Source organism: Haliotis asinina, chromosome 14 (genome assembly GCF_037392515.1).
Source record: "Haliotis asinina isolate JCU_RB_2024 chromosome 14, JCU_Hal_asi_v2, whole genome shotgun sequence".
NCBI lineage: Eukaryota > Metazoa > Mollusca > Gastropoda > Lepetellida > Haliotidae > Haliotis > Haliotis asinina.
In genome coordinates this window covers 27,618,893-27,633,345 of record NC_090293.1, presented here as the reverse complement: position 1 = coordinate 27,633,345, position 14,453 = coordinate 27,618,893, and the positions used below count along the sequence as shown (strand labels likewise).

General features: G+C 41.4%; 1 protein-coding gene across 1 annotated transcript in view; it reads right to left on the bottom strand.

Annotated features, from left to right (window-relative positions):
- The window catches only part of LOC137261323 (putative ankyrin repeat protein RF_0381), a 44,368-nt gene that overhangs the window by 11,664 nt on the left and 18,251 nt on the right, over positions 1-14,453 (bottom strand). The window contains exons 2-10 of the mRNA XM_067799058.1: positions 13,139-13,296; positions 11,412-11,501; positions 9,791-9,886; positions 7,442-7,540; positions 6,883-6,945; positions 4,288-4,380; positions 2,447-2,545; positions 1,383-1,475; positions 790-909 (exon numbers count right to left, since the gene is read on the bottom strand). Coding sequence (XP_067655159.1) covers positions 790-909; positions 1,383-1,475; positions 2,447-2,545; positions 4,288-4,380; positions 6,883-6,945; positions 7,442-7,540; positions 9,791-9,886; positions 11,412-11,501; positions 13,139-13,210 — 825 coding nt within the window. The 5' untranslated portion in view covers positions 13,211-13,296. The remainder of the gene's footprint in view (positions 1-789; positions 910-1,382; positions 1,476-2,446; positions 2,546-4,287; positions 4,381-6,882; positions 6,946-7,441; positions 7,541-9,790; positions 9,887-11,411; positions 11,502-13,138; positions 13,297-14,453) is intronic.

Here is a 14,453-nt window from a genome sequence, read left to right as displayed (position 1 = left end):
CGAAAAGATAAACATGAACTTGAGTTGGAAAAACATACGTTTTCGGTGTTACTGAGAAATAAACCGGTCTCTCTGTAGCGGGTATAGTCGGTATAAAATCGATCAGTCGAAGAACGACTTTGCAGAGAGAGGAGGCCCGTTTTTCTTTCTCTCACAGTAAGATGGGACGTCTTAAAAAGATTTGATGCGTTAATTTGAAAAACTCACAAACTTGGCATCGTGACTATGCGTTAAAATGGCAGGAGGACGTCACAGGGGGTCCTTCAGCCTTACTAATACCCATACTCTTATATCTCAAGTTGCAAGAAACGCAGGTTTTACATTAATCCACGAGTGCCCTAGCTGCATCACAAACAATTTGCTGATTATGTCTCAGTTGAAGAAATACCGGGAAAATAACCTTGATCTATTCAAGGTTATTGTTCCCGCACAACACCACTATAACGGAAAAGAAAGGATAGTCTTTGTACTGGGAGGTCACGGTTAGCCTCCGAGTTTCATGCCCCTAACGCACACGTACACGCACATGAACCAGCACTCACAAAGATGAAATCAGCAAACCTTCAAGATTTGTAATTGGTATCAGGAACCCATGCTTGTTGAAAGCATTTACTGCGATTCAACCTGGATTTCAACAACCCAGTCGTGCATTTTACCACAAGACTCACATGTGGCCTAATTGACATGTTGACGCATTTCATCGCTTTTAAAAAGCGTATTGCTGAGTGCGACGTTGAAAAACAAACAAACAAACAAACAAACAAACAAACAAACACTTCAGCAACTCACTGTGTCATGTTCTCGGAGTCGAACCCGGTTGACTCTGCTACCCGCTTCAACCAGCAACCGTGCTATTTCGAGATTACTACTCTCTACAGCGTGAGACAGAAGGCTTGGTCCGAGGCGATCCTGTCGAGAAAGACTAACATCGGTCATACATACCACTGCCATGATCGACCGTTGAACTCAATGTTATTTCAGCAATGTGTCTGCTGTTCAGTGGAAACATGTAGACATATTTGATTTATTCTCCGATTTTACTTACAATATCATCAGACGTGACGAGCAATATCCTTAAATGCTTACTCATGACATGACATACTGCTCCTCAAAGTGACGTACGATATTCCCAGTAGAATTGTCCCGTCCTTCATCAGTGACGTACTATCTTCCCAACAGAATTGTCCCGTCCTTCACCCATTACGTATTATATTCCCAGTAGAATTGTCCCGCCCTTCATCAGTGACGTACTATCTTCCCAGTTGAATTGTCCCGTCCTTCACCCATGACGTATTATATTCCCAGTAGAATTGTCTCGCCCTTCAATGAAGTACTATGTTCCGAATAGAATTGTCCCGCCTCTCTCCGTATCCATGACGTACCCTCCATCGTATGTTGACGGAACATCCTTTTCTTGTCGATAGCATCTCCCTTAAGAGGTCTACGTCCTCGCTCAATACCGCGTGGATCAGGTCCTGTGTGAGGTTCAGAAAGGAAACTAGACATAACTAAATACAAAAACATACCACGTTTCAGCCGTTCGACCCGAAACATTCCACGATTTTTTGAGCGAAGAACACCCAAGCACAAATCAGTATGATTTCACTCTAGAAAGCCTCCCATCCCTGTCCTCGCCTCAATGAGACGAGTAGATAAGCATTTCCGGTTAAATGATGTCACTTCCTGTATGAACACTGACGAGGACCTTATCTCCCTCGACTCCTAACCTTAGCCTCAAGCTGCTTCTAATACTTTAAAGAAATTGCCAAGAAGTACATAAGTGTTCGTTTTATAAACATGCAGGAATTCAACGAATACATTCATTTTATGACAAACTGTGCAAAATCGTATCATTTTCTTGACTGTCAATCAGTTCTCAACTAATAAATGTTATTGATTCTCCTCTATCTGGGCGCTGTGGGCGCAGCCACAGGTGTAATTTTGTGTCATTTGCAATTTTTCTTTGTCGTATGATTGTTTACCACCTGCCAGACATTCATCTCCGCCCATTGTGCTGTCTGGACGACATGTGATAGATTACCTGCTTTCTGACATATGGCAGCCTTTAAGTAAAGTCGGTACGAGCAGATCATAAGTAAAATGAAAGATTAAGACTAAAATTGCTGAACATTTGTGACAACCCCTTTAGAGGTAATGTAACTGTAGAAAATTACAGCACCGTGTATTTGCATATTTGTAACAGTCATTTAATACACTTTCAGGACAAAAGAGGAGTGCTCACCTCTACAAACACACACCTACTCTAGTGGACCGCCGCTGACACTCAGTCTCTGTAACACACACACACACGCACGCATGCACGCGCTCACACACACACACACGCACACACACGTCTATGCTGGATCGCCGATGCCACTCAGTCTCTCTAACACGTACGCAGGCACGCGCACGCACACATATACGTACGCGCCACTTTATAACTTACACTGGTAGGCTTGTATTCGTGCAGGATTCTACAACAGTTGATGGCCCTGGGATCGATCTCGGCTCGCGACATCGCCAGTTGTAGCAGAGTCTTGCCTTCCTGGTGACAACAAACCTTTCACAGTTATAATCTATGAGATCATACATAATATGGCCCTCTCTGTAAGCTAGATAGGCCCTCTCCTGTTTATATAGAACAATATACAGAAAACCTAACAGCCACCCTCTACAGAATCTATTTGGTTTACAATGAAACATAGGCGTGAACATAATAATAACATTAATAATAAATATTTAGGTAAAATCCATCCAGGAGATGCACTGTACATAGCGCTGAACAGGAGTGAGGGTTACTGACAGGCTTGTAGAAAGAGACACATTTTCTAAGGAATCCCAGAAGGGACTTGTCGCGTTGTCGCATTGTTCTGCTTTAAGGGGGATACCAGATTGTAAAGGTTCCATACAAAAATGCTCTTAAGTTTTCTGGTTTTCGTCGACGACAACAGCAGCAGCTGATGTCTACATTCTTAGATCGTGGAGACAATCACTGAACTCTCTTTGTGGGTCTTAGACATACCTGCTCCAGCAAATAGGAAGAATGTATTACAGTAAATCTTAGCCCAAAGCGCCAACACTCAAACTGTGTATATTAGGTTTCCGCATCCACTTGTCCTGGGTTCGAATCCTAGGGCCTTCCAGAACCTGCCAGTTCTGGTGATTGAAATACAGTTAAACTAGACTAAACACATACAGCCCCTCACAGATGCCAATTACTGGTGTTTTCTCAAATACATCTAGACGTATCGTGAATCAGCTCAAGTACAATAATTTAAACACACAAAAATCCTTGTCAAACATACAGCGACCATACAATTCTCCCAAGGAACGTGTTAGATACACAAGTCGCAGACATTCGGGTAAATACGGTATTGTAGAAAATCGAATTGGCACATGTCAGGACTGATGGAACGTGCGAGTACTCTAATTTTCCTGGGTGCCGTTTCTTTAGGCCCGGTTTCACCCAGCAAGCTATTCATGATCGACCGAAGAAACTCACTTAGCCTCAGCCAAAATAGGAACCTTATTTGGTAAGGTACACATACATCTTGGTTTAAATCCTGTTTACAAAATTACCTGATTTCTACACAATCGTCTTATTTTGAAAAAGGAACCCAGTTAGTTCAATCAAGAAGGGAAAAAAATGGCCGAGTCTTTTACGATTAAATTCTGTGTCTCAAGAGTCATAAAGAAACTGCCGGGTAATATTAAGGAACCCTCCTATGTATGTCGGTTGTTACTAGAGAAACAATGAAGAAATGGTCATTTGAATTGGAGATATTTGATATGGGTGTCACGGGTGTATCTCAGACCTTAATTTGCAGTGTTCTGGAGAGTCTTCAGCTTAGCAAGGTTGTAATTGTTTGGTGAAACTGTGTACCTTTTTGTCCAGTAGCTAAGGATCTGCGGAGAGGGAATTCTGTGGGAAGTGCTTTGCAGGAAGTCAGATTTTTTTATAATTGAACCCGTATGTGCAAATATTACTTTCTGAAATGTATTTCATCTATCCCAAACTTTTATTCACGTTAAGTTAAAAATACAACAGTGTTAGAAACCTTCATCACTTGAAGAATATGCTAACTTGAAACAGACAGGGATGCGAGGGTTTCGACTAGTAACATGTTGATTCAGTGGCTGGATGTCCATGATGTCAACCATTGGTTTGATTGTTTGAGATTTGATTACTCACAGACTCCTGGAGGGAATGCCAACATGTTGCATTAGTATCAATTAAAACGCAACCATTAGGACGTATTACGTTACCTTGACAACTGAACACGTTACCTTGACGACAGCTCCAACGCTGCACCACGTGTGTTTGCAGAGGCGATCTAGAGTCTGGGATTTCCCCTGCACCACTGCCTGGACAACACCTCCCTGTACATCAGTAATCATCACTACAATTTTCAGATTCGTGGTAGATTTTCAGATTCTCACACGTAGTAAAAACGCAACAAAGGGCAAAGAAATGTTGTCTTACATTTATATTATTATTGTTTTCAAAGTTCTCCTATCTATCTATCTGTCTACAGACAGTCTGTGTTTGTCACGTTTTTAAATAGAAGACATAAACATGAACGTCTTCTCTTAAGGTATTTCATTTTTAGAAACTTGCGTTTCTTTTGCTGTTCAGCATATATCAAATGGTGCCTGAAACTTCGAGTAAACGCTGTCTTAGTATCATTATTTAGCACATTCCATAAGGAATGAAACCACATGACCGCCATTAGCAGCATTCAGACAACACACAGACACACACACACAGACACACAGACACACAGACACACACACCACCCTCGAGCACCATTCTCAACTATAATCGCCTCTGCAAAAGAATAGATCAAGTTCTTGCTACTTGTGAACAAAAGTATGAGACATGCAATTACAGATCATGTTGCGAACTGTGGAAACAAAAAGTCGTTATTACCCAATCAGAAAGCAACTTTCTCGAGCTTCACGGTGTTACTTTCAAACTGTCGACTTCCATTCCAAACTAAGACGTTGAGAAATATCGATTCAAATTTGGAAAATAAACTACAGGATATTCTGGAATGTCAGATGGCTGAGACCACAATACAGTGATTACCATATGCTGTCTCCTCCGACTCAAATGTTTAATTTGGTGAAGCAAGAGATGGGCGATGCTTGCGACGGAATAATTCGTACCGCTCATAAGTGTCGTTCAGAATACACTGTGTTATCTTTTTCGGGGCTGCGCGATTAGAAACGCATTTGGGCTGTCAATTCTCCAATCTGTTAACCATGGCTGTTGTTGGTCTGATCGTTCTGACGTGAACGGTAATGGGATGTCAACGGATATCTGTTTTGCGGTAGCAAGAGCTTTGATCCGACTTTAATGAGATTGGTCGACAGTAGATTTCAGCATGGCCTTTGACTTTCGGAGAAATAATTGTGTAAGTTTTCCAAGAAATACTGAAAATAATGAACGTAACTGGCCAACTTCGCATCTTCAGTGAAAACCTCTAAAACACATGGAAGCTGATAACGACCATATTTATTTAGAAATCTGCAAAATATCGATCCTTCATAGTCCACCCAGATTGTTGAACACAAGCGCTCACCCACATTTCGCCATGTTCGTGACAACTCGCCATTTTTGTCACGTCTGTGGACCTTTAAAGCAAGACGTTCGATGGCCTATACACACGGCCAAGCACACAGGTATTTGACGGCGTGAATTCCAGAATTGGGGTTCACAATGGTAAATCCAGAAAGCAATTTATAATGTAATCTCAGCATAGAATATGGAGGAGTTGTTCACGAACCTGACTGAAGCAAGTATAGGCCTATAACATTCACAAACGTTTGCAGAGATTTACGACAATCGTAGCCAGCGCTGCGATCCCTTGATGGTTGCGCCCACTCCCGTTATGATTGTGGCCTTCTGTATCACTCGTTGCTATTGTCGGTTTTTTTTGTTTTCTTCATCTACTATCTCTGATTTACTGTCACATGGGCGGTTGGGCAGGGTTAAAGCGTTCTCTCGTCACGCCGAAAACCCGGGTTTGATTCCCCACATGGGTATAATGTGTGAAGCCCATTTCTGGTGTCCCCCACAGTGATAGTGTTGGAATGTTGCTGAAAGCGTACTCACTCCAGCAGCAGGTTTCGATATCAAATTAAAGTGGATACATTGAATTTTGAAGTATAGTATACAATAGTTGAAAACGGTGGGGACAAAGTCAATGGAATACATGGCAAAGCAAGGAACGTTTATTCTCATGACGTAAGAGAGTTAAATGTATGTTGTTTGCGCAATGGTCCACCAATATCATGACGCCCTTTACACGGGTGACTGATATGATCGGGTGGCTGAGGATGGATCGATGCATCCCAATAACGTGGATTCAAACCGAAAGTTGTTCTACAGTTATCAGACCACATCGCGTTGTATCTAACAGATGATAAAGTTATGGGATTCACAGGATACAGACTGAATAAGACTTGTATGTGCATCTCTCACAAGCAAAACTCCTATGTACAATCAAGCAGTTTAAAACGATCGTTAAACACGCGAAAGTCCGGGTTTGATTCCCAACATGGGTAAAATATTTGAAGCATATTCCTGGAGTCCTCCGTCGTGATATTGCTGGACTATTGGTCAAAACGGCGTAAAGCTCTTTTCACTCACTCACTAAACAATGGATGAATGTTGCGGTCATTACCTCTACCCGAAAGCAAAATATTTATAATATGCGAAAACGCCAGAAGGCATGAACGCGATAAATATCGATATTGGCAGATCTGTCACTTTTTGTAATGTGACTGGCTCGTCAAATTAGATCAAATCTAGGTCTAAATGACACAAAACCGTGGGACGTTGACATATATGGGTCACAGAATAGCTTAAGCGCTTACCTGGTATCTTAGCAACAGGTCTCTGATGGGCCCTTCTGCAATTTCCAGTGGTGTTTGACCCAGCTACAAAGACAAAGTCAAACGTTGTGGTCAGGTCAGTCAAATATCTGAATATGTACAGTAGGCACCGAGGGCCCGTTCCTCAAAACGATCGTAGCGCTACAAGAGTCGTAACTCTGCGTTAAAGAATGGAAGTTACGATCATCTGACCGCTGCGATGGCTTTGTGGAACGGGACACTTAACTTTATGTTGACTAAGAAATTTGAATATTTATTTCAGTTTCGAAATAATAAAAAAAACATTTGCTCAGATTTAATCAGTTTGAGCTTTACCGTTTTTTTCGTACACTGAATTCAAGTGTCATGTGACCTAATGTTTACCAAGAATACATTGAAATTGTTGCCAATGTAATAAAGCGTACGCAAAGTTAGACATTAGGAATGCACAAGTGAAGAAGCAAGGATATACCTGGGACGTTTATATGATTCTAAATTATTTGTATTATATTCTTCAGTATTATGACAAAAAGAGTAGTAGTGAAGTCATATTGTAGCTCACCTTATTTCTGCTTCCCAGATCAGCGCTGCACTGTAACAATGCTTGGGTCATGGCGTAGTTACCTGCCCTTACGGATATGTGTAATGCACTATCGCCATCCTGAAATTTTCAGTAGATGATGCTTACAGTAAGCCTACGTGTAAAGTGAGTAATTTTACGCCGTACGCAACAATATTTCAGCTACGAGACTGTTATCTATAAATAATGGAGTCTGGACCAGATAATCCAGAGATCAACGGCATGAACATCGATTTGCGCATTTGGGAACCGATGACATGTGGCAACGAAGTGGTGACCACCCAATTTTCATGGGTGACAGGGTATATGACGGCGATATGTAAATACATGCACTCGAGTGTGGCTATAATCCAGTGATCAACAGCAAACAATCCAATCAACAGCATGAGCATCTATGTCGGGTTACGGTGACATTTGTCAACCAAGACAGCGAGCTTGACCACCTGATCCCTTTAGTCGCCTCTTACGTCATGCAATAGCTGCTGAAGACCAGCTCTAACCCGGTTCTTCAAGGGTACGTTAAGTGTTAAAGGTAATCTCGTATTTGAAGGAATGAAATCAATGGGCAATGTACCACTGGCCTGTACACCTGTTTTTATGATGTAGATACTAACCCGGATTTTCACTGGTTTACCCCTTATATGCCCTAAATAGGGTTGATTGAATTCCAGGTCTCTGTAAGCCTCATGTTTGACGGACCAAGTATTGCTTGATTCAGTTAGTCAATTAAGATGTTATTCCGTTATTCGCAGCACGCAAAATCATTCGCTAATACGCCAATCAACTCAAAAGCAATGTTCTATGCAAAAACACGATGTTTCGTACACGTTAAATCATGAACTTTGGTGCACGGTTTGTCATATAAAATCAAAGTCACACGAACAAAAACTTGATTTGGTCGCCATGTGTCAATACTCCTCCTACTTTTATACCCAACCGAAAAATTAGAATATGCTATTACGCCATCCCACGTGCTTATACAACGTGTTAACAGCATTTCACACAGAACACTTTACATGCTACGAAGACAAACATCAACCAATGTCGTTTTCGTCAAAACGAGTGGATTTTATAGCACTCAACTTCACCTGAGACCAACTAAACAATCTCCCAAATGGTTACCCTTTTTATGAGGCGGGCAGTAAAATCTTTCAAGCACTTAAAATTCTGAAAAGCATTACGCAAGGCCGTTCAATCATTTAAGATTCAGCCTAAGTTTTCAACAAATTGAGCCGTCAATGTCACGAGGTAGCCAAATCTTTGTGTCACTGTATTTACCACTGAAACGAGAATGGCTTCCGTGTTGACGGTCCATGAAGCGCCGTTTGGCAATAATGGATTTAAACATTTCACAGCGCTACTGGCTTATGGATGAGGAGAGATCATTTTTATTGATTTGGGCATGCGCAGTGAAGTTACAAAAATGAAATATCGTTTTCGGGGTTTCATGAAATCAGAGTCAGGGAATAATTCGTTTCGAGCAACTGTCGAAAGCGATACAAAATATTGAAAGGAGTGTAAATTATATGAATGGGATGGATGAATAAGTGGACACAGTGAAGCCCATTTCTGGTGTCCCCAGAACCATACTCACACATGTGTGTCCTCAATGGTCAGTTTTTGTGTGACGTCTCACCTTTGGTCACCACTGTTTGACGTACACTTCTATTTATGTCTAATTTCTGTATTGACCAAACGTTATGGATAAAACTTCTTACATTTCGTGAGCTATCCATGAAGTTTGTTCAATATTGTACGTCCCAACGTCTAGAATGCCACGCAAAGACGGTATGTCTAATTTTGTCAAAGCACCTGTTTGTTGGTTATGGATTTCTTTGAAACATGTATCCAATCATATCGTTTCGTTTGAGACCAAAATAGAAGCAGCCAAAAGAAATTAGTACAAAAAAATAAATGCCAGACGTTGCTATGGTTCTCGGAACCAATTTACCGTTCCGATAAAACCATGGCGAAAACGTCACAACGTCTTAAGCTATAGACAAGAGAAATCTTAGATGTCTCTTTTCTAACATGAAACATGATACTGGTCTGTGCCCCTTGAAGAAAAACATTTAGTGAAATATCGAATAAATGTCTCGTTAAAATGAAAAACGTACATACTGACTAAAAGAGAAGCAGTTAGTTCCAACAAAATGCCATTTTGCAATCGATGGCTCTATAACGAGATGGCAGTGACTGAAACTAGCTACATGTTTTAAGCCATGATCAAACAGAATCCATCGTTATGAGCGGATTACAGTTTGCAAGTGCGTGAGGACCTGCGTAAGCAAATACCTCTGTTTTCCGAAGATGATATCTGTGCTTACTCACACTGTTCTGAACGTTGACAGGAACGCCGCCCCGAACCAACACGTATACGTATACCACAGGTCGGCTTAAACAGTGGTGGAGGAGAGTGGCTCCATTCTGTTGTGAAATAAAATAGAGCAATTTTAATAAAATACATTTTTTAGGAAAATATATCGCATTTAAGATTAGTGATTATAACAGTAATGGGTATGTTTTAATGCAGCAGGGGGGTAGTGAGGTAGCATACTGGTTAAAGCGTCCGCTCATCTCGCCGAAGATCCGGGTTCGATTTCCCGCATGGGTACAGTGTGTGAGGCCCATTTCTGGTCCATTAAAGTGGACACAGTGAATCATACTATACAATGAATGGACGTTATACACACGTACTCCTATGCAACTACACATAGCGACCTGTGGAGGTCCGGGCTAGAATAGGCCTTCAGCAACCTATGCTTGCCATAAAAGGCGGATATGTTTGTCGTAAGAGGTGACTAACGGGATCGGGTAGTCAGGCTCGCTGACTTGGTTGACACATGTCATCGGTTCCCAATTGCGCAGATCGATGCTCATGTTGTTGATCACTGGCTTGTCTGGTCCAGACTCGATTATTTACAGACCGCCTCCCTATAGCTGGAATGTTGCCGAGTGCGGTATTATGTAAACTCATGTACACAGTTGTCATAGAAAGATGCCGAATATGCTATAACCAAACCATACAACCGTTCAGTATTCATTAAGTTCACTGGCCATTACACGACTAACCTCCGTGGGTATATTGTCCACATAAATCAGCTATAAAGGGTTCGATGAAGAATTTATGCATTAACGTTCATTACGTATCGTAACATTAACGTTCTGGGTACGCAGACAGCTGCCAGACAACACTCCAATCCAGTAAATCTTGATGTATCACCCTGGATAGAAAAACCATTTCCATAATAATAAGGAATCGCTACTCAAAGAAGACCCAATGTACGATTCCGACGTAATAACCATGTGTTTACGACCAAAAACTGATGACAATGGGACTGCATCCTGAGTCATAGGTGAGGCCGTTACGAGCAAGAAATATTGTGTCGGTCATTCGTAATATTATCTGACTATGTTATCAATTTATCAATATACTTCACGAACTACCCAAATGGTATGGTTATATTTCGGAAATAGTGTCAGCCAAGCGAAACGTTCATACATTTTCAAACTATTCCATCCCGGGGAGGATAAAATTTAGATTTGTGAACTGAGAGTTGGAATAATTTGAAAGTGAGTAAGTGAGTTTAGTTTTACGCCGCAGTCAGCAATATTTCAGCTATAGGACGCCGTCTGTAAATAACCGAGTCTGGACCAGACTATCCAGTGATCAACAACATGAGCATCGATCTACGCAACTGGGAACTGATGACATATGTGAACCAAGTGAGCGAGCCTGACCACCCGATCCCATTAGTCGCCTGTTATAAGCAGCATTGGTTACTGACGATCAGTTGTAACCTGGTCCTGCAAGTGTCAGTCTGAAAGTAGATGAATCGGCGGAAAACGGCTAAAAAAGAGCCACACCATATATTTATAACGTCAAGGTTTGTGGAATCGGGTTATAAGATTGACAGGCGTGCATCACATCTTCCCTGTGGCGAAAACGAACCTTATAAAAGAACCTGGGTCCAAGCTTTTGAAGAAGTCTCCGCGCATGCTCAGCTCCACTACGTCGCTGCACGGGGATCATTTCCGGTGACTGAAATGAGACCCAAGGGTGTTACGAACGACTGAAACAAACATAAACCTCACAACTGCAGCATTGTTGGCTTCACAATAAATGATCTACAAGGAATCTTGAAGGACAACAAAACCTGGCACAACTGTCGATAGTTCTACATCGGAAAGGAACAGGAAGTTGTACGTTTCTGTTAACTTTCAGTCAGTCATGCTGAAACAAAATAGATCTTACTCTGCAGCTAAAGTGAAAAATGTGTAAACTGTATTCATTATATGTTAGACAGTGTCTGACCTTAACCCTCAAAAGATGCAGGACCCAGAATCATGAAAGTGTGCTTTGGGCCTGCTTTCACGAAGCAACCCTTACTAAGGTTAATCTTAACTCCCATTCTTTAACACTGCGCTAAGGTTACCTTAGTAACTTAGGATCACCTTAGTTGTTTGTAAAAGAAAGCCCTGATCAGAATTTGTAGGTCCTGTATTTCAGCTACAATACAGGTAATTCCCAGCAAACATGAAATGTGACAACTAGACAATTGAGTTAAAAAGTTCAGTTAAACTCTAGTGAATGACTTGTGCTCATCTGAAACTAGAAATTACCGAATGATATTTTCTGAAAGATAATAGTAAGTTATTGGGTATGAAATAGCTGTGGATCACAAGGACCTATAGAAAACGAAAGCTGTGGGTCGGAGTGACTTTCAATCGGCTTCGGTTTAATTTCGAATGCTGGAGTTAGGCATAATGCATTACTTACCTTACTCATTGAATGAATCAATCAATTTTAGGTCCACAAATATGGACTATAGAATAGAATATAGCAGTGCACTTTGAGCCCCCAAGAATTCAATATGGTAATAAAGGTATAAAGTAATATTTCATCTTGAGTCTTCATTTAAGTAACTTTTAGTCAAACACACTCAAGCAAAATGTTTACATAAATATTAGTGATCTTCTTTAGAAACTGATTCCGCATAGTGTCAGGGACAAGATTGCTGTGAAAATTATATGACTGGATTCCTGCAAAAAAGTCTCATGGTAATGATTAACTGCGAAATCGATGCTACGTAGTGTCCAACTTTTTCTGTTCACGTATTGTAATTACGATTATCTCGACAGTCCGAGCTTAATTTTCATCTAGTTTCAAAGCCATTCAATGTTTACCACAAACGTTTTGCTTGAGAAAAAGACAAATGTTTTGAATTGAAAACACCACGCCACTGACACGTTCGCTGTGTTTTAAAAAAGTAGTCGCACCAAATCAAAGTTCTGCTCAGAATTCTCTCAGAAACTGTCTGAAATCGATGATATTTCATCACTGATATGTCAACGGTTACTGCACAGTTAATTTCCATCGTCGAAAATATCACACACATTGAATACAATATCTAATGAAACATTTCGTCCTCAATAAAAAAATATGCTTCGGTAAATGTAGTTGAAAATGAGAATAATTAATTTTCTATGACCTTACTGCCATTTTCGTGATTATTATTACTGTTATCATCAACTTGCTGTCGACGATAATATAAGTGTATCCCCCCGTATCCCTGAATCTTTCGTGGATGTGACAGTAACAATAGTAACAATACTAGGCTACAATATTGCCCCAGCGCTCGTTATAATGATGATGATGATGATGATGATGATACTTACAGCATCCTGTGTTTGATGTTGAGACGGTGCTCCTCTGTCAACATTTTGAGTGATGTCTATGTTATTGTCCATACTGAGCGTTGTTGTAGTCGTCAAGGACGTCCACGGCGATGCCGATGGCACATAGACCTGTCCGCTCCTCGAGGCTTGACCTTTACCTGTAAAGGTGGGAGTAAATAGGGTTTGACGCCGTGGTCAAAGTCGCACATATACGGCGACATAATTGTTTATACTAACTGACTGAGACTAACCCCAATATGTGAACTGACCCATCGCCCCCAAGTAGATTTTGAATACCCCACTACAACATTCATGGTCTTCGCTTGTCCTAAGAGGCGACTAACGGGATCGGGTGGTCAGGCTGGCTGACGTGGTTGACACATGTCATCGGTTCCCGACTGCGCAGTTTGATGCTCATGCTGTTGATCACAGAATTGTCTGGTTCAGACTCGATTATCTACAGACCGCCGCCATATAGCTGGAATACTGCTGAGTGCGGCGTAAAACTAAACTCACTCACACCAAAGTCTTCCAGTCCATGTCTTATTCCGTTAATACAGACCCCCGGTCAAGAAGTGCCGTATTTAACGTCGTGGTATTTGGACCACAAACCGTCACAGGTACAGGTTTAGTCCATATCTGAACTGATTACACAATGCAATGTAGAAAGTGGTAGGGAAAATGTGTGAAAACTAAATTGTAACCAACAAAGGTGGAAAACTGTCACTTACTCCTTTGTGAAAACGGAGACCTAAGTTTACTCAGTCTTCCTTCCTCCGAGATGTCTTGTTGCAAGCCTAGCCCAAAGTATTGGTGGAAGCAAGTCATTATGATAAACGATGGGATGTTGGACACACATCTCTCTCCCTCTCTCTCTCCCTCCTCCCTTCCTCCCCCCCTCTCTCTCCCTCCCCCCTCCCTCTCTCTCCGTCTCTCATTCTCTGTTCATAATACCACAGAAGTGATACAACAAGGTGTCGTGAGTAAAGATAAATTTAAATGGGAGCTTCAACGTGCGGACAATCTGGAATATTTGTCCTCAGGGACATGCATTTGGGCATTTTAAAACAGGGAATGATAAGGGTTTGCGTGGGAATGACGGTAGTTTCTTTTCTGAAAAGCGTCGTGGGGTAGCCCAGTGGTTAAAGCGTTCGCTTGTGACGATTCCCTGCATAGGTATAGTGTGTCAAACCCATTTCTGGTGTCTCCCGCCGTGATACTGCTGCAGTATTGGAACAGCGGCGTAAAACCGAACTCACTGACTGTTTTCAGTTGTATATTTTGTTCCGGAAACACAACAAAAAAACAATTGTCT